This window comes from Thunnus maccoyii, chromosome 3 (genome assembly GCF_910596095.1).
Source record: "Thunnus maccoyii chromosome 3, fThuMac1.1, whole genome shotgun sequence".
NCBI classification, from domain to species: domain Eukaryota; kingdom Metazoa; phylum Chordata; class Actinopteri; order Scombriformes; family Scombridae; genus Thunnus; species Thunnus maccoyii.
In genome coordinates, this window is record NC_056535.1 from 20,856,612 (window position 1) to 20,878,123 (window position 21,512).

At 42.3% G+C, this 21,512-nt stretch overlaps 1 protein-coding gene across 2 annotated transcripts in view; it reads left to right on the forward strand.

The window, feature by feature from the left end:
• Positions 1–20,455, forward strand: part of errfi1a (ERBB receptor feedback inhibitor 1a) — a 40,109-nt gene extending 19,654 nt beyond the window's left edge. The window contains exons 1-4 of one of the 2 annotated variants that reach the window (XM_042405643.1): positions 13,750–13,970; positions 16,567–16,773; positions 16,947–17,038; positions 17,367–20,455. In XM_042405643.1, coding sequence (XP_042261577.1) covers positions 16,622–16,773; positions 16,947–17,038; positions 17,367–18,475 — 1,353 coding nt within the window. In that variant the 5' untranslated portion in view covers positions 13,750–13,970; positions 16,567–16,621 and the 3' untranslated portion in view covers positions 18,476–20,455. Of the gene's footprint in view, positions 1–13,749; positions 13,971–16,566; positions 16,774–16,946; positions 17,039–17,366 lie in introns of those variants that run through there. The other variant, XM_042405642.1, reaches the window with a different exon arrangement.
• Positions 20,456–21,512: the final 1,057 nt, after the last annotated feature.

Genomic DNA, 21,512 nt, shown 5'->3' on the forward strand with positions numbered 1-21,512 from the left:
TTGACGTTTCAAGTTTCTTTTTTTTTCTTTTTCTTTAAATGCATGCTCAGTGTAGAGAGAGGCAAAGTTTGAGTCACTCAGTAGTACTTCAATCTGCAAAATCTGTCAAATGAAACAAGTTTTCCAGTGAGACAAAAATCCAGCATGTACATGGACACAGAATACGTGATGCACACGTATGCGCACCCAGATTAATAAATGCAGTTTTGCATATGTGTATGCATACATTTACTTACATGACCTGGAGCACACAACAATCTCAGTGCCAATAGGTTGCACAATATGCTGACCTGCTTTTCCTTTCGTCAGTGAATGCATGCAGTGGGGATCTAAGTCATGCATCAAAGATGGTGAAGATAAAGTGTAACACAGCTGCTAGAAATACGTACATGTGACACCTTTATAAACTACAGGCTGGTAAGTGTATTGTCGGACCTCCTCTCTCAGAAGCCTGTTGATATAAAAAGTAAGTAGCAACATTATAGTTTTAGTAATATAATTTTACTAGTTACACAATCTGCACGAGTTCGATATTTTACCCATTTCTTTTGAGAAACAGAGGAGATGCTGTGTTGGGTTTTTTTTTTCCAAAACACAAAAAATATGAATGTTCAGTGTAAATCATTTTTTTACTCTTCAGCACAGACAGGCCAGGGGTAAACCCCACCCTCTGTGCTCTGTGAAAGGACAGAGATACATGTGACAGATCAGGTCCAACCAGTCACAGATGACAAACCTTCAGAGTTGCCCCACGATTATCTGACAAACGTTTGAGCCCTCTGCAAGAGCCATTGTTTGAAACCCTTTGATTTCTTGATAACGTAACCATCATTTTTACAGTCCAAAAGCCTTAAAAAGTACAAAAACCTTGAAACCTAATTGACTTTCCTGCATTATTTTGTAATTTATTTTGTTCAACAGAGTACATTTCTTGCCAATGGCTTGAAACATAGTTTGAGAAAAGGTGAGGAGGCCCTGTAATTTCATACTTAAGATTATTTATGTTCATATTGTCAGCACAGTAGCACAGGTTGTTGTCTCTAAGGTGTGATGATATTGTATAAGTTCGTCTGATTCCACATCTACACTTACTCATAAAGTATCTTACTCCTCTGACTCAGAACACAGTCAGCTTTGAAGGCTAGGAAGGCTGTCTCCAGACCTGTGTGTAGTTTGTGCCCTATCAGTCTTGCTGAACACACAGATGCAGATCCTACCTGAGGCAGACGGTCTGGTGCCAATGGGTTGTAAAGCAATTAGAGGGAGGTAATATATCCCTCTACCTATGAAATAGCTAACAGGGCAGAAAAGGAACAGCCTGTTGATCCAGAAACAAACAGCATTCAGCCTTCACCCCTCCCCATCTGGCCCAGGATGATCTGTTTTGGTCTCTCTCCATCACTGTCACTCCAGAAACAGACTCCCAATGCCACATACAGACACTCCTGCCTTCCTCCAAATTGGGTAAAGTTACCACTCATACACTCAGCACAGAGAGTGACCATCTAATTTTGACTGTAACTTCTAGAAAGGTCTTATTTAAGACAAAGCTGTTGCTCTGAATCTGTATGTGTATATCTGCGGCTGACACTAAATCTTAACAAAGAAGACACTGTGTACTTAATGCTACCAAAAGCAAACATACCCAGCATGATTTATTCGGCAGGATTGATTTTCCGTTATCGTAGACTACAGTATGTCTGATCCATATCTCTTCTCATAAGTTGAGCGGAAGCAGAGCAAACAATTAAGCCTGTGCCCGGCCAGTGCTACCCCCACGCCATCTATTCAGGTCAACTATTAAGAGATGCCACTATCACTACGGCAACAAGTAAAACAAACAATGTGTGGGTTTTGTATGTGTATGAAACACTAGACTTAAATCAGTCAGCCACACAAAATACAGTTTGTGGGAAGAGGAGGAGGTCTGCGCCCAGTTCTAACTGTACTCTCGACCACGTCCTGCCCTTACGAGACAGTGTGGGTGGTGGGATTTAAAAGCTGTCAGACTTTTTTTAATCCATGTTTACCACAATGGGAAACTCTGTAAACACAGGGTTTGCCACAACATTATTCCAACAAGCCGGCGTGCTTGGATCCACGGCTCACTGAGGTCTTTCCAATGTGGGGCTGATTTGACTCTGGAATGAGGTGGCTCCTAACTGTTTAACTTTTCCCAGGCTTTTGGTAACATTGTGACATGGAACAATGACTGATCACGATAACTTTGGGATGATAATTCAGTAATCTGTTTATGCTTGCCAGTATTTAAAACCTTTTGTGCAGGTGTTTAAATTCTAAATATACCTCTAAACCTCCACTGCTTTACTGTTCTTGCCATCAGTCATTGGTTTGTGTATCTGACCCTGACGCTGACTAATGCTAGAGCTGGTACCTGCGCTTATAGTGGTTACAAACACAACTTGGCCCCTGGGCTGTTGAGTAATCAAGTCATACACAGGCCACTCTTCAGGAAAGTTTTTACTTTGTGTGTCACTGTGTGGCTTCCGTAGGTAGAGACGATTTCAACATATCCAATCAGGAAACTCCCTTAAGCCCCAGCAGAGCTTGTAAGAACAGATTTATACACACCACATGTGTGTCGTGCCCGGGTAAGAGTGCACACTAACTATTCCGTCTGTCGTAATCACAAGCTCTTATCTTAGTGTCCATAGGAGGGAGGATTTATCAGCTTGGCTATACAAGCTGGAGGGAGACAGAGTGTACGCAAAGTGACCAGGGACACAGTCAGATAAAAGCAGGAAACAAAACAAAACATCAGGTGTTATATGTTATCATTACCACACATGTTGATAGCTAACTCGGGACAACATTAATACTCTTCTAAGGACATTGCACCACAGCTCACTTTCCTTAAGTTCTCTCAGATGTCTTACTTTGACATGTGAAGGAAAGTTATATCCCTTTCAGGAAGAAAATTTGTCTCTTTTTTTTGCCCATCTCACAGAAATTAATGATCCTGTTTTGCAACATGATTGATTAGAGATTGCAAGAAAAGAGTAATAAGAAGCACACAATGTTCCAAACAGTGTCAACAATGCATATAACTACCGTCCAGACAGCACAAAACAGAAATCATAAATGTCACTATTGGTAGAATAACAAAAGGCGGGGATGATCTCTTAAATGTGGAAAATGAAACAAAAGTCTTGCAGAGCTCAGTTATTCACTAGTAAAGCATGCTACACACCCTCACTGCAGCAGGAGTGACACTGATGACAACGTGCATGACTACAAGCTTTGACAGTGTGCTCTCTGCGGGGCTGTATGTCATGATTTGGATCATTGTGGTCTACTGTAATCAGCCGCCAGCCACCGCGGCTCCGTTCGCGAACGCTGTTGCCAGTGATTTGGGCGATCCGCTCTGCTCTGGCTCAGGGTCAGGCAGCACATCCTGGAGAGGAGGGGACCCAGTGTTGTGTCCCCGTCCCACAGCCGTGTGCCAACCAAACCGCATGAGTCAAGCCTTTGTGGTAAGAGTGGGTGGCTTCTCTCCTGTGACTACTCCCTGACCCATCTCTCAAACTCCCTCACACTCTTCCTCTCTAACTCCCTCTTTCCGTCTGAATCATCGAGCCGATTTAGGTGATGAATGTTCAGCCCCAGAAATTCCTCTTCACTTCCTGACCATGATTTGACCATGAAGTTGTAAATATCACCAATACTACACTGGTTTGGAACATGACACAGGTCTGTTTGCCAAGCTACAGCCGTGTCACATGAGAGATCTGCATTATGTCACATGGACACGTGCCTATGCAAACACAAAAGGCCAGCAGACAGCAGGGAGTGGTGTTTGTGCTGTTGTACAAGTAAGGTGTTCGTTGCAGGCCAGCACGTCCATCAGACTTACGTCTTTCCCATTACAAAATCCATCCCTCCTGTGTGTCTGCTGTTCTGAGCAACAGGCAACCGGGGAGTAGGAAAACACATCTAGTGTCATGTCTGCTTCTTCTCACACCGAGTGCCAACAACACGCTTACATACTCCCAAGAAGTCCTGCCTGTACTCTGAGTTCTGCTCTTCATCCTGCGCTGACGTTATTTGCCCTGCTTTTACGCTTGCGATGACACAGGCACAAGTGCATGTGGACATACTGTACATGCACATGAACACTCATAAACACAAACTCAACACTTTTCAGCTCCTAAGATCCTTTATCTACTTCCTATTAGCTCAATTTCCCAGGGCAGGGAAAAGCCAGAGGAAGCAGAGCTGTTGTTGTCTCTCTTGGCTGGGTGCTTCCTGTCCTGATAGAGGGACAAGTAGAGATATCCCTGAAAGGAGCTGTTGGAACAAGGGGGGGTAGCTGGGGGACTTGGACCCCTTTCAATGACTTACAATCTTATCTGGCCGGAGTTTGGTATGCATCCACTAGTTAGTGCTGGGCAGAGTTTGGGAGAATGTGTTAGAGCCTCCCTGCTTCCCCTCTCCTTTACAAATAGTAAACAATTTGCAGAGCTGCAGAATACAATACAATACAAAATACAAGAAAACACCTTAAGATTCAGAATTTTATCATGCTTTCTTACCACACAGCACCTGTTCGCTCATTTCAACCTTTGACTGTTTGAGTCTTACCCTGAAAAGACTTGAGATTTCGAAGTGATTTGTTTGGTATTTGCAGCATTCCAAACTGTATTTCAAAGGAGCTACTTTCAGCGTTTTAATGAGCATGGACTTAATTAGCGGGTCCTGCTGGGAACACTTTGCAGGCTCACTTGAAAAAAAGATTACAGCTATGCAGGATAAGCTCAAAGCACACTCACTGAACAGCAGCATATTGTTTTATATAAACAACAGGAGTCTAAAATATTCCTTAATATTCATATACTATCTTTTTAATGCCAGCTAACTGTTTGTGCAACCATTCTTTACTCTCTTTCTTACGGTCATAGTCAGGTATATGTGATTACTTGTGCCACGCATCCTTTTTTTTTCTCACATCAAACACTTCAACGTGACACACTCTGCTATCTTGTTCTCCTGTCAACCTGTGCTGCATTTTAAGATGCTTACTTTCAGTTTAATCTGAGTAAACATTCGAAGACAGGCCGCCTCCTCGTCTGTCTAGTCTGTCTACCACTGTGTTGTCCCTCATTCTCGCTTAAGACACAATGGCAGCCTGAGAGGCTCGATCTGTGGGAAAACACTGTTGTATGTTTGTGGTGGGTGTAAATGCAAACTCCTCTTCCTCCAGGTCCAGCCAGCAGATAAGAGTTACGGAAATGGATATGATTAAATAACGAGCTGAGGAACAGATGGGACTAGACTATCACTGGTAGTCAGGATAGCCGAGCTTATCCTTGTCAAGGAAACATGATTGGTAATTGGATGGCCGGCTATTGTCGCCTACAAATGAAGGACACTGATACTGATGTCTCAGACGTCACAGACACGCTCATGGAAAATTACCCACACTTTAATCTGAAGCTTTGTGCTCAAGTGTATTTTTTGCAGAGTTATTACAGGGTATTATGGCTGCATTTTAATTAGGCAATGCTAATTATCAGGCGGTAGTTAGTCAGACACAGACGTGCTCAAGGGCCATTGTGTGATGTCTAATATGCTTGATCTCCCTAAAAATGCATAGTGGAAAGCTTACATGGGCTGAGCATGTTTTCGCAATACTTTCTCCAAGTTCCAAGAAACTAGTATTGCTACACATGCTCTACTAATCTTTTTTTTTCTTTTGTAAAACTAGAGAAATTGTTCACAACATTATTCTTTTGAAAATGTCTTTTGAAGACAGACACATTCAGGGCCTGGCTCAGGTTATAAGAGATAACATACAAGGCTCTTTTGACACAAGCAGAGTGTCACAATGTGTCTTAAACACTTCGACGTGAGCCCCTATTTAAAGCCAGTCCTTCAACAAAGGCAGTCGGAGGTTACAGGGACACGTATGTGAGTGTGATATCTCTTAGAGAAGTGTAAAATGATACTCTTTTCCTGTGTAGTGGATCTCTCAAAGGTTTTTTTCAGTAAGGGTATTCAGGGAGGGCTCCAAATGATGGAGTAATTATGTCAGAGACTTGACAGTTTTAGAGCAGGATTTTTGGGTAGAGTGTCTTAAGTATAGGCTATTGCCCTGCAAGTGTTGTTTGCTGTGTGGAAAAATGATAAAACTGAATTTGAAAGTTTCTGTGCTTGTCTTTTACCTATGTATGTATGTGTGTGTGTTTATGTGTCTGCAAGTGTGTGCAGGCATCTGTGCACAGATTTTTTTCATGAGTCAATATGATTTTATGTGCATGTCTGTGTATACAGCAGAGTCTGTTTTTTTACTTGACGAGGAAGTAACAAGCACTTTGTGCCCCGTGAGCTTGGTGCACACCTCCCACACGCCCTTAGGCTCCAGAGGCCCTTGCAGTGTTTGGTCTGGGGCGGCTCCCTGGCTGATTTACTTCCTGCCAAGGACCACAGCAGTGTGTGTGGAGGACAGCGTTTCCAGGGTTTTGCCGGGAGGCGGAAAGAAGGCACTGGTAAACTGAGATTTTTGTTTAATTTACAAGACCTTACAACCGTTAATTCTACATTTCATTGCGTCTTCAAACAGAAGCTGCCCATCTCAGCGACCCCACTGCTCTATAAACTGTTAGCTCACTGAATGTATGAGAAACCTCCAGGACAAAGCACAACCTGTGTTTTAGATGCTAAATCAGAATTACACTGTTGAACCAAAGTAAGACCTTGAACATAACCAGCTTCACTTGTTACATGATTTAAAAATAGGTTGTGCAGAAGCGATAACCCATTATTTTTCTGCCGAGCTGAGGATAATCTGCTGGCTCCAAGATAATTACAGTCCTTATTTGAACTTGACACTGAGTGTTCTTTCCACCCAGAGCTAAATTTACAAAGCAGGGAAGGTGGCCCAAGTGAAACCTCTATTTTTCTTTTGTTTTGTCTTGGCAGTATCAGAATATGTGATTTTCCATCATTTTCAGTTGTTTTTAGAAATATAAATATACAGACTGGTGACAAATTAATCACAAAACAACATAAAGTAGGGTGTTGGGCCACCACGAGCCGTCACATTCAGTGTTGTTTGGCTCTACAGATCTTGAACTCTACCAGGGGTATGAACAAAATTCTTCCAAAACATATCGTTTTAGAACAACTTGCTAAAGGACTGCAGTTGAAAATTAGAAATGTCGATTGATGTGTGTTGTCTTTATAAATAAATTAATGCAATTTTCACTTATCCGGTATTTTGATGGTGTTGGGGAGCACAGTCTACAACATCAATCCAAAATCTCCCATTGTTGTTCAACTAGGTTGTGATCTGATGGCTGTGAAGGCCTCAGTACATAATTTAACATTATTTTCACACTTGTCACTTTCAGTGACCCCTTTTGCCCTGTATGGAAGCATCTACATTCGTTATGTATCTACTCATTTGTTCAGGTTTTTCCTTTCATTTGTCTGGATATTGTATATTGATACATTACATGAAGCAGTACAATGATGCTAATGCAGGATTTTTTTGTATACTATGAACAAATAACTCTAATATACTTGTTGGTGAAGCTGTCTGTCCAGAACTCATTGTTCTTCAATATAATGCCATGGTGTGACTTTGCATTAGCTTGTGAGAAAAGGTTTAAATGATGTTGTGGTGCAGATTAGATGGCAGTTTAGTTATTCATCTGGCTTGGCTTTTAGCATGTAGCCTCAAGGCTCTAACAGTCCTTGTACCACTATGATTGAATTTAGGAGAGCACTGTGTATTTCCACCCACGCCTGGTTCTCTCCCTGGAGCGCCACATTTTGCCCCAAACATATGCGTCTGCACAGCCAACCTGCTCGTAGGGAATGGAAAATGGGAGCTGGGCCTCGTCTGCATTCTCCTGAACCAGTAGGCTCGCTCGTTAAGAGGCTTGTGTGAGCAGTGATCCAGAGCATTTCTGTTGTGAGGAATTAATGTGGCTGCTGCCCAGCACCGGATCAGGTGGCCAGGCTGACTTCATCAGGGGCCCTAAATCCATGTGTGAATGAAACAAAAGGCACCCTGACAAAGCACATAATCTGCCTGGAGTGACTCAGCCTCTGTCATCAGCACACATTCATACACACTTACACAGACAGACACAAATGGGGAAACAGGACTTGTTCAGCTCATTGACAGTAGTTCATCTGTGGACTTCCACTGCATCCTTCATTACTCGTGTTTTTCTGTACACTTACTGTACCTAGAGAGCAATGCTTTCTTAACCCTGTGGCTATTGATTTATTCCTATACTGACCTATACTGCATTAGAAGTGCCCCCTTTGATGGCAAGCCTGCAGATCTCCTTGGTAGACAACCAAACCAGACAACATCTGAAATCTTTATCAGCAGAGCCGAGGGCCCTGGGACCTGCTGTGTGCTGTGCTTCTAATATCTCCCATGAGAGGGGCTTAACCAGGAAATCAGGGGGAGACTGAACTCCCCCAGCAATCAGTTGTTACTTAAGATTAATAGATTGCTACATTTAGTAAAGCTTTAACCTTCTGTGCTGCAGGCTGACACCAGGAACACCGGAAACCTGGGATACTCATCGGCCAAATGCCAGAAACTCCTGTTTTGGCCGTTTGAAATACAATACAGGCATTACTTCGTGGAAACAGGTATCATGTATTTCTTCATGATACCCTTTAGGATTCAGTAATGCAGCCAGAACAGAAAATGAAAATGTAGGCAGAAGATAACTGATGTTCTGTACACTGAATATTAGTTGTGGGACCAAATGTGCCGGAAACAAGGCATATTAGGAACCGTTTTCCATCTGTGTCAGTCAATTCTGTAGAGCTCCAGTGGAGCAGCCTGTGTACGGAGTTGGCTCTGAACCAGCAGCTGGAGAGAGTCGAACCAGCGTGACGTTCTCCATCACACCACAGCTGTCGTTTTCACAGCTTCTCCCCAAACATCAGACACCAATGAGAGTGTTTGTGTGGGTGTCTGCGTATGTGAATTTGTGTGACTGTGAGTGCATTCTCTTCACTATTTCAGAAAATCAAAAGGAAGAAGAATTATTACAGCATGTTACCAGTGAACTAATAATAATAATCAGCCATCGTAATTACAAACAAAACTTTGATTCAGTCTCAGTCATAGGATATGCTCGCCAGGAACTCCCCCGGTCTATGTCTAAAGCAATCCTCAGGTCCTGGAGACTAAACACACCCTGTCATCATCAAGGAGGCGGACTGGCTCGCTTCACCTATTACTAACAGCAGGCTGCGGCTGTACTTGAACCACTCAACATAACAATGTTGAGGAATGATGCAATGATGACTCGCTATTGCTGCTTTTGATTATATTGTGCACCAAAATAGAAAAATACCTGTGTGTGAGACAATTTACCCTAAAATCCCTCCATTTCCCAGAAGCCTTTGTACCAATAAAGGAAGTGATTAATAACTTAGGCAGCTGGAGGACTCTCAGGAGCTTGGTATGGCTAACAAGTAGAAAATGTGCTTTAATATGGTCGTATTTACATTGTAGTGAGAGATGACAGACCCGTTGCCTGGGGATTTGTGTTTTGTTTCCACGACAGGAGCCAAGTGTGTGTGGGTCTGCCAGATGAAACCACCATCCAGCAGTAATACATGACGATGTGTCAGCCTGAGCCTCGTTTGTGAGGCTCACAGCTGCACCGGCTGGACGCACAGCTCATCTGCAGTGTGAACCACGAGGGCGGGAAACAGTCACATTGAAATGAAAAGTGTATTCTTTCTGTGGGCTACTGTCCACACACTGTGTGTGTGTGAACAACAGGCACTGACTCACATTCATAGACTCACAGTAATTTAAGTTATTTACTGTATTTAGCACCTTTCTGGAGCAAAATTAATACATAAAAACAAGTCAAATCATTTTTGTCATATTAATATTATAAATCTATATTTTCTCATTTATTCCAAGTGGTATCTAGCCATGGAGATAGTTTTACTTGTATTTGCCAAAATTTATGTCCATCTCTGAGGTTTCTGCCACCACCCCAAATACAATAGAGGAGAATTGATAGGGTTGAAATTCACAAGGTCCACTGACTTGCTTGGTTATACTGGAGCTTTCAACCACATCTGGCCCTCATGAGCAGATGGGGTTTGATGGAGGATGCCAGAGACCATCACTGCTGAACCGAGACAGGAGTTCGATCTCTTCCCTACATATGACCAACCTGTCGTCATGTGACCAAAATTCCATACTTATATCACATGATGACATCTAAATCATCTCCATGACAACTAAACAAACCCCCTGATAAGACATTTTTGTCCAACAGCAGCATGTTTGACAAAAAATAACAACAACATGCTCCACTGACTCTGAATAACCTCACTGTGAACACTTTTCATTGGAGCTACATTTAATCCCAATGTCAACTGTTCAGATCTGTGGTTTGTCACCAGTATGGGGACATTAATTCTGCAACGACACATTGCTGCTGTGCTTTTTAAAAATTTTTCATTGCTTTTAGCACCAAAATCTAAATTCCATTCACCTCCATTGCATTGGAGTTGAGACAGATATCTCAAGATATCTGCAGACTAAACAAAAAACATTGCATGGCCAGATATGATTACGGTTAAGTGAAAAAAACTTTTAGTAATGTGGGTGAACTACTTAAGGTTCCAACAGGTTGCTCATAATGTCCAAATGAAGACAGTTGCAGGTTACCTCAGATTTTTGATCCCCTTCCATTTTTAATCTAGATCTAAGGACAGACAGAAAACCAGTCTTTTGTTCAAATGAAAAATGTAAACAAAGCAAATACAAACACAAGTATAACACCTATTCACTGAACTCTTTTAACAGGCTTGACGTCACCTTACTACAAAACTCAACCTTTTGCTGCTGTGTTTATATCAGTATGAACTTTGGTCGCAGGCTGAATATGCATGTAATTTAATTACCTCAGCAGGCAGGGGCAATCAATGCTGTGACCTCCAGAGTGAATAAATCATTTACAGTGATGATAAAGAAGGGTTTTTTTTGTGCCTTGCTTCCAACTAAACTCCATCCTTCCGGTTGGTAAGGGATTCATAGTAATCAGCTGAGAGACTGTAGCGTCACTTTATAAGTATACCAGTGTGTTGGAGCGTGAACCACAAAGGGAAATTCCTTTCTGCTCCAAGTGCAGCTGAGAGGAAAGTGAGCTGAAGGTGTCATTTTTCTTTTCTTGGTTTTTTGGGGGATATTTTGGATAGAGCTCAGCATGAGTCATGAGGCAGAACCAAAGAAAAAGAACAGTCATTTTTCCTGAGAAGGATATCCTCTGTGATACAAGTTCTTTCATCTGCCATCTCAAACTCACATCAGAGCTGCCTCTGGCTGTGGTTGCTTATCTCCCTCCCTGACTAACTTTATAAGGAAGTTCCTGTGAGTGATGACATCACGACGTGGCTCACAGGCAGGGAGGGGAGGGGAGGGGAGGGGAAGGGAGAGGAGGGGAAGGGGAAGGGGGGATAGTTTGGACATGAAGGTTATTTAACCTAGTGAATGTGTCTGTTTGGTGGAAACAGATTCAGTTAAGAAAAGCTGAATGCTAGATTTAGGAATACACATAGATACATGCTTTTTGAACTGGATTTGATTATATTTGCATTTCTCCCACTTTTGAAATCTTACCTTTTCCAGATAAATCTTTCCAAGTCAGTATTGCCTGCACCATCTGTCACATTAAACTTTAAATTGTCACTTGTAAATCTCTGTCAACTGTAAATCTCACCTTGTAGAAAGTTCACCCCCTCCCCTCCCCCTGCTGGTCACAACTGGCCCAGAGGAATCCCAGAAATGTGCTTGAAATTATAAAGGGGGATTAGAGAGAGCCTGGTCCATGAAGGGGCCAAATATGTAATGATAAGCCTTTTGGGTTTGGGGGGCCCCTTGCCCAAGCTGTAAAGGATTTACGAACTCAGGGACAAGAACACTCTGTTCTCTCTGTGCACCTCTGCTTTCTGCCACTATTGATTCAACACTCGAGTTGTTTGTAGCTTTTGTATTGCTGTGTTTGGATAGTGTGCATGTCAGTGTTGGGTTTGTTTAGCCCAGTTTGGTTAGGTGACATAGTTAATACAACACCACTTAAGGTCTAAGTAGTTACTGGAAGCAGAGAGTGTGTGAGATTGTCTCCCACCTCCCAGATTATAGCCTACATATATTACCCTAAACTGAAACAAAATAGTCTACAGTATGTATTTCAATCCTGTATCATAGGCTACCTAAATACATTGTGTTTAAGTGAACATTATGTCAGGTAAACAGAGGAAAGGTTCAGCTAAAGAAAATGCCTCGGGTGATCTGATAAGCGAGTAACTAAACAATCTGGGCTCCATTCAGCTGGCAGCAGGGTTTGTGCAGATAAGAGTGTTTCTTTGCCTGCTGTCTGTGTTATCTACCCTGGAGCCATCCCCATTACTCCTCCTGTCCCCATGCAGATCTGCAGCCTGTGTACTTGTTGTTTATGAGGCCATGCAGGAGACACATTTTAAGAAAATACAGGTAATGCAATAGGATGTTTTGAAAGGCTAAGCTTCATGTTATAATTCTCACTTTGATGCTGCAAAGGCTGCAAAGAAATAGTGCAAACAGTATTCTGTCAAACATCAAACAGGAATTGAGTGGGATCAACTAATATTATGAATAATATAAACTCAATTTGTCATTTCTAGTTTTCATTTCAGAATGTATAAACATGAATTCTCCTGTCTTGAAATAATGAGTTATATGGATGGTGAGAGTTCACTCAACTCTTTAAATTAAGTTTCTGAAGAAACATCATCAGCATATTAACAGACTTCCCAGCATTCATTGTTTGAGAGTAAAAACTCTCTTTTTTGTTTGTCGTTTGAAGAAAACATACATGATTGGAACTTGCTGTGTGTCTAAAATACATGTTAAGATCAGTCATGGTTGTTTCTTCTTCATAATAATGAAAACAATGCTAACCACGATGAAAGTTAAGTGTCGATTTCAGTCTCCACCCCCTCAGCTAGATGTACTACATACATTATATCTGTTGCATTGCTTATCTGTTTATAACAATGTTAAACTATATTGTCCCTGTTAATTGATTGAACATTTGTTGATTCAACTTAATACTTTATATTTACTGAGCTTAATATCTCCAGTTGAGTTAACTTTTCTGAGTTCAACGTAGTTGGTTTTACATTTTGAAAACTCATGAGACAACTTTGAACTTATATTAAACTTAAATTCAGTTAAGTCACACTTTTAAGGCAGCAGGGGGACTTAGTTGCACCAGTTTAATATGCTACAGATACGGAATCAACATAACTTTTCTGTGAAATGAGCTGCAAGCATGTACAGAACAAGCCCATCTCCTTGAGCTCTGATCGACTACTCACAGAGCTGCTGCATGTCTAATAGTTGAGGTGTTTACTGCACACTGCATGTCCCCCCATCCCACTGGAACAGTTAATCAGCTGACTGTATCTTTGTGTTCACACCTGCTCTGTCCTCTGAGGTTAAAAGCAGATAAATAAAGCACTGCAGACTTTGATCACATCGAGTTAACTTATGCTTTTAAATGAGGGCTGTGTATATATGTGCAAGGGTGATTCTGCAATGCATGTGCAGTCAGCCTGTCCTGCTGCACGTACAATGCAGAGAGAGAGAGAGAGAGAGAGAGAGAGAGAGAGAGAGAGATGAGGGCTGTGCCTTTAAGGGCAAGTGTGCAAGGCGGAGTCAGAGCGTCTCTGTAGTGTGGTGGAGCCTATAAGACATTGCTCACTACAATACAAGACTTATCTAAAAGTGTCACATTATAGCCAGAGCGCCACCAATTCGCTGGCGTCCTTCCTGATACAATAGAGACCTGAAGACTTACAGACTCAAATCAACCCCCCCACCCCCCAAAAGAAAGTGAGGAGCTATATTTGACCAAAGAGGACTCACGAGGGGTCAGTCAGCGGAGGAGAAGTGCGAGGTGATTTAGGTGAGTTGAGAAAGTAATTAGAAATGTGTGCTGTTGGCTTCTGTATGAGCCCATGTCTGTGTCTAGTCACTAGTGTTTTGTATGTGGGTGCCAGCACGACATAGACAGACGCTGATTGATGTCACTTCAGGTCCTGTTGAGATCATGTGTGTGTTATATATCTTGTTTTTGCTTTTGACGCATAGAGCCATGTAGAGGAGAAATAGTCTTTAAACCGAAGTCGAGAAGATTTAAAATGTTCTGATAAAACAAACCAGAAACTGGGAACACATTTGCCAACATTTACCAGGTTTACAATCTTTTACAATCAATCTAAAATTGGAAGATGTTTCCTATCCCTTTTATATATGCTTTCAACTTGCAAGACTAGCCTATAACCTGCTTTGATTCTTCGATTTTACTTATATCAGTTTTGATCTTTTCCGCTCACACAAAAAGGAAAATTACAATTCATTCTGTATCATCATTACATGTCCTGGCCAAAGAGCTGACTTGTGTGTTGTGGTGTGAGTCACCTGCCTGCTAGAGGGCTTTTAACCATTATTATCTCAGTCCGGTAAAGTGAGGGGGTGTGCGCGCTGTTTGCTTGCCGCACAGGTAGAGCGGGTATGGTTGCTCGGAAACCGCTGCAGGGGTGTCATGAGCGGGGTGTGAACTCCTTCTTTCAAGGTCTGTGTGTGACTACTACTAGAGCTATCAACAGCTAAGCTATCTGCTGATGTTTTACATCACTGCTGACACAGCCAGACCTCCTCCTTTTTTTTTTCTCCTAGCACCCATGGGCCCTGTTTGGTCCTCACACACTCTGCTTCTCTGCACCTATTGTGTAAACACAGAAGTCAAACTTGACCATAAAAAAGAGCCACATTGTCTGGTCAAATGATCTGAATTAAGTGACTTACAGAATTCCTCCTGCAGAGGGTTAATGCTCTGCATGACTACACATCATTTGTTTTAATCCTGTTGCCTGTAAATGCTCCTATGGTTAACTGCCAGGATGAACTGTCTTTGCACCTGTTGCAAGAGGAAGCACAAGCCCCTGGGGGTTCATTATCAAGGATCATGTTGCTTCCCGTCCCCGCCGAACCGAATCGACGGCCCTGGCAGGGGGATTGCATGCCTTGTTGGGCAGTTTGGCTCAGGCTGATGCCCCAGGCTTCCTGTTGTTTTAGAGCTTTGTTTCTCACCAGCTGTCAGGGCAGCACATAAATATGGCTCATAGGAGACCAGGAGCGAGAGAGAGAGAGAGAGGGGGGGGGGGGGGGGGGGGGGGGGGGGCGTGTTCTTCTCAGTCATCAGTCCTGCATTATAAGGAGGACAGCATGACTCTGGGTGTGCGTGAACCTCATTTGTGGTCTCCAGAAGAGTTGACCAACAAGGTTATGGATGCACCTGTTTTCCTGCATTCTGAAAAATCAGATTGATAGTGTTAAGACTACCGCTAGTGAGCTGACGTTGTTTGGGGATTTACTGCAACAAGGCACGGCTGGCGTCACAGTGAACATAGACATACTCAGATACACTTGCTTTAAAGTATAAAGGCTCTCTGTACTTATACTTTCTACACTTTTTCTCTAGAGATTGTGACATACTGAACAGGTTAATCCAGTAAAATCAGATCACATTTTGCCTGCAGTGTATTTCTGACCCCAGAAATATCAATATGCTGCCAGGTTTCCTTCTCTCTGAATATTGTATACATTGTTTACTCAGCCCTGACACATACTTGACATGACACAAACATTCAGGTCATTTGACATGAGGAGTTCTTGCAACATCAGGTACATCTCTGGTAACAGGAGGAGCCCCTTCCTCTGCTGTTCAGGCCAAGCGAGATTGCAGCACTGAAGCACACAGTCAAGTTTTAAAATATACTGTTAACTTATTAGAGTAGAGGGAAAGTTTGTAGGAACAGAAATCTGAAAGTTTGTTAATTGGTCAACACCTAAAACTGTTATGTTAAACTTATAAAGACTCTGACTCATGGACTATAGAAACACAAAAGCTTTTGAAAAGTCACTGTTGGGCTTTGCATTTATTTATCAATCTGCACCTTAAATAAGTCAAAGAAGTCAAAATTTAAGCACCCATTGATCTTACTTTTTCCATGTCAGAAAATTAATACATAACCAATGTGTCCACATCCAATCTTGCTTGACAAAAAACAATCTGTGCAATAAAACAACATTTTTTTAGAAGAAGAGCTTTATTAGGGACTTTTATTCTTATGTATCAGTTTCACTCTGACTAGAATATAATGAATGACCGATTGCTCTGTCCTCAGGGTGTCATGTCAAACTGAGCTTTGGTCATTCCTCTGTTATAAAAGATTGTTGCCTCATCTCCTCACAGAAAAAGAAATTCACATTGACCAGGTCATAACTACCTGGGCAGCAGAGAGGGGGGAGATTTCTGTTATTTGCTTTCTATTCTAATATCAGTATTGTCTTTCTTTCCTGGCTTCCCCTGAGTATGTTGGCTCTGCTTTCAGAGAGTATTTTTCAGTGTGCCACTAGATGTTCTGTTTCTCTTCATCTGCTTTTGCTTTCAGCCTCCTTTCACTGTCATTCATGGCTGTGTTTTGGCTGTGTTACAGGTACACCAGAAGTAGGGGCAGCCAGCCGGGGCGATCTGAGTGTTTCCTGGCTTTGATGCGACCCGAGTGTGCCTGGAGCATGTCCACAGTGGGCCTGACTGCCCAGGAGACATCTTTTCCCACAGAAAACCCCTTCCTGCGGGGCAGCTACTGTCACAGCATGGCTGGATCCAAATCATCCTGGAGCTATCGCCATGAGCTGGACAAGTGAGTGTTCAGGTGTCAGGATTAGCAATCCATTAGGGGAAGGGGGCAATTTTTTAAATCTGCATGAAATGCTGAAGTTTTATGGTTCAGGTCACGCTGAAAATTCTTGTATATTATGATGAACATGGCTTATTTGAAACTTTAACAAATCAGAATTTTCTTCTTTTGAACAGCTTCTACTTCAGTATGGACACTGCACACGCAGACACAAACAGCTCTCGTGCCCAGCAAAAGGGGCCACCTCCACCATCTCTAAGTCATGAGAGTAAGTGCATGATCTGTCATCTGCACAGTGCATTTCTTCTGAAATACACAAATGCTGCATTGCATGTATTATGCATTTGAATCATCTGCTACATACTGGATATAGTAAGTGGTTTTCCAGAAATATAGATAAAGCAAAGGGTTCTAATCCAAATGTCCAATGGCAACATATAAATTCACATAAAAACATTTTTCTGTCCTTTTCTACAGGATACGATTAAGTTGTAGTTGTAAATTTTACCATCGTTGTTAATCAGCCATAATAGTTTAATACTGTGCCATTAATGTAATGTTGTTTTTTTTTTTTTTTAATTTTTCCTCTCTGTCAGGACATAAACACAGTCCCAGCACACAGATATTACCTCCCAAGAAATCCCGGCCCTCCCATCTCTCCCTGTCCTGCAACGCTGAACCATCCACCCCGAGTCCTGCTGATGACGACCAGGTGGTCCCTTCATTCCAGAGGCTCTCTGTGTACGAGTGTAGCAGTCCACCACAGACACCAGGCAGATGCTCCAAGCCTCTGCCCCCCATCCCTCTACATACAGACATCTCCCCTGAGCAGGCAATGGATAATGAGGTAGAATTTTTCACAAGTTCGGACGATAGCTGCTGCCTGGTGTCTGATCAGTCTCCCAAATCGTCGCCTTTTCGACATGGAGTCCCCAGCCGAAGGAGCTTCAGGGACTGCGGGCAGATTAATTATGCTTATTATGATGGTCCTTTAGGACCACCGAGCCCGAGACAGCCGCAACAGCAACACCAGGCACATCCTCCACAGGAAGTGCGGGAACAGCATGAGCAGCAGCGACAGGAACTGCCAGTGGTCTGTCAGAGACAGCAGGACAAGAGTCAGAGGAGGCTACGGCGCTCTCACTCCGGCCCAGCTGGATCATTTAACAAGCCCTCTGTGCTGCGCCTCACTTGCCACAAACGCCACACCCACAGTACAGATAAGCCAGAGGTGCCACCCCCTATCCCTCCAAGAGCAATCAAGACAGTAGACTACCGCCGCTGGTCAGCAGAGGTCTCGTCTGGGGCTTATAGCGATGAGGACAAACCACCCAAGGTGCCCCCGAGGGATCCTTTGTCCAGAGGCAGCTCCCGCACCCCCAGCCCCAAGAGCCTCCCAACATACATCAATGGAGTGATGCCCCCAACCCAAAGCTTTGCACCGGACCCTAAGTATGTAAGCTGTCGGGGTTTACAGAGACAGAACAGTGAGGGCTCCCCCTGTATCCTGCCTGTTATGGAGAACGGCAAGAAGGCCAGCACCACACATTATTACCTTCTGCCTCAGCGGCCGGCTTTCGTGGACTCACCTTGTGTAGAGAAATTTCTTCGGGTCATGGACAGCCCAGCGGCTCGCAATACCGATGTATCAGACTCAGACTGGGACTGCCACACCAGGAGGAAAGCACAAGTGGATCTAGTTTGAAAGGTTTTAGTTGAAGTAGCAGAGGACTCTTACTGTATATGAGCAAATACCACTTGACAAAATGGTGAAACTGGATGCTAACAACCCTCAAACTGCTGCTTTTACTGTTTTTTTTTTTTTTTTTTTTAACCCCTTATGTATTCTGAACACACAGGGTATGTGCACACTGTATTGAGTTACTGGTAATGTTGGAATAGCTATCACAACTGAGATCCTTTACTTAAAACTGTATCTCTGAATTTAGATAGTGGGCAAAATTCAACATTGTAAAGTATATTTTTGATATGATTTTTATGTCATGACACTCAATGTTGTGCCATTTTTTGCTGATATATGGTACAGTCAGAAGGTACAAGCGGGCCTTGAACCTCATGTGCTCAGTGTTTTGTGTGTGGGAGTTGGAGTATGTGTCAGTGAGATACATTGGGGCTTTTTGATGCTGCTTTTGTGTCTCACAAGGGACGAAAGGTCAGTAATGTAACCATGTGTCACTTAATATATGAAGTCTAAATACAAGGCCAATTAATTTTTAACAAAATGAAGGATGCTAGCATACAAATCTCCATTCTGTCTGCTATTCTGTGTGTGGGGATATGCTTTATAGAGTACATGTCAACGCTGGCATGGTCTCCCTGCCTTTGTGAAGTTTCAGTCTTACTCAGGCCAATATATCTGTGTAAAATTTGTGCCTCCCACATGTTGTCATGGTACATTTTGTACTAAGAGGTGGGTACATTACTGGTAGCTATGCATGTTTCCATTGGAATGTCTAGTGCAGCTTATATGGTGTAGTTGTCTGTGGATGAGTGTGTTTGTGCATATGTAGGTGCGTGGACGTGTTTGTGCATAAGTGAATGTGAACAGCAGACAGAAAAGTTGTTCTGGTGATACTATATATAGTGAACAATTAGTAGAAATCTGTCAACCATACTTGTTACTGTGCTCTGCTTGTTTGCAGCGCCTGCTTTTGAGTACAGCCGTCTGAAGTGCACACATTCGATTGCTTTCTTTTCAGTGTCCGGGTCTGTTTTGTTGCACGGAAATTGGCCTGTTGAACATAAGTGAATGTATGCTTTTCTCACTTCAGTCAAATAGTTGGAGGAGCTTATTTTTGAGTCAATGCATGGAGCAAATTTGCCTCAACTGCTACCTCCCTTGATATTAATCCTATATTTCATATACTCCCCATTTAAATAAGGCAAAATCTAAATTTATAATCAACAAAAGAGTGGCTAACTAGCTCCATAGTTGACCCGACACAATTTTTTTATTAAGTATCACTTAATTAAAAAAAACAAAACTGTTAGATTTAAGAGTAACAAAGTCAAGTCTAACCGGATATCCTTAAATAGAGATCTTAGATCACACAGATGTTAACCTGTTAATACAGACGCATTACAAAGACAGTGCAGGGTTATACCGACCTGACACAGACTTTCCTGTTCTGCTCATGCATTCCTGCCTTACATGATTGCAGCGGGTGTGGTCTGAGAGACTTTGGCTGCTGGCAGCCAAGAAAATATATGAATTTTATTGTTGTAGATTATTCAAGAAACATCAGGATGGTATAGTAAATGTAGCACATGTATTGAAGTAACCCTTGGTATCGAACACGGTGTTCAGTTTGGGGAAACAGATAACTGCTAAGGTCAAACGGTCATTGAAGTATACTTTTTCTCTCCCTCCTGCTCACAAACCCTTGCCAACACAATGTTGCTTTGACTTAAACGTCTGAAAAAATGTTTACATCATACACTGATACTATTTAATCTTAAGGTATTCATATGTCTTATTAGGAATAATAAAACTGAATGAACACAAGTTTATCAAAAAAAATAACTTCTCTGCTGTGGTGAAGACATGCACTGGGAGAGTACAGTATGCTGTGTACAGTATTTAACGATTCCATTTTGTTGTTATGAATAGTTGTTAAGTATATAGTCTTTAAAAAGAAAGCAAAATAAAATGACTTATTTATGAGCCTGCTTCACTCTGTTTCTTGGATCTGTCAGAGTGAACTCTCAACTCAGCTGCTTGGCCTGTTTTATCACCCACACACCCTCATGCTGTGCCTTATTGTGACTGGCCTCTATCCAGAGAAAGACAAGTCACTTATAATGGTCGACTGACAGGTGTACAGTATATTGCCTTCCTCTTCCTGGTTATAACACGGTCTCCTCCTGCATGACAGCTTAGATGCACTGTGTTAGCCAGCTTTTGCACCCACAGGTTTTTAAGCATTTAACAATGTTGCAAGTGTTTTAATCTTGACTAGCGTCCATGTGGTTGGGCATGGAGCCGAAACCACAATTAGAGGTGAAATGATTACTAAATAAACTGGAATTCAGCTGCAGTTACAATATCCACTATGTAGGTTTGCTGCACTGATAGTAACCGATTTTGTATTATCCTCTCATGGGAACAAAAGGCAACAGTTTGAACATCTAGGCCACCTGCAAACCCTTTCACCTGGTTCACTCTTAGATGAGCTGCTAGGCGACAGCATAGGTGGCGACTATGGCAACTAGACACAGGCTGCTCAATTTTAAAGTAGTCTGTTGGGGGTGAGAAAGATCAAGTGCCAAATGAATAAACAAGGCGAGTGGTTTAAGATTAGCTTCTTACCAAATGAAAAGACAAACACAATATTGCACTATTGTGGCACTAAAAGGCATTGCTGTGCTCTAGGCCAGAGCTTAGACTTGTGACTTGACTCTTTTCACCATTTTCATGACTCTTGACTTGACATGTGAAACTTTTTTCATAATTGTGAAACTTCTTTTCACAAGTCAAGAATGAAGGCAAAGGGCCTAATTATGACTCTGTGTGAAATTCAGTCACTTTGTGTCCCAAAATGTTTTTGACGCTGTTTCTGTCCTCTTTCTGTTTCTTCTTAAAGCCACCATTACACATAAACCCTTTTGTCTCCTGAATGAGTTGTATTTTGTCAACACAACTTGAGTCTTAAACGTGACTTTACATCCAACATATTTATGGTATCAGTTAATTTGATAGAAGTCACTGGTTGGCACTGCTG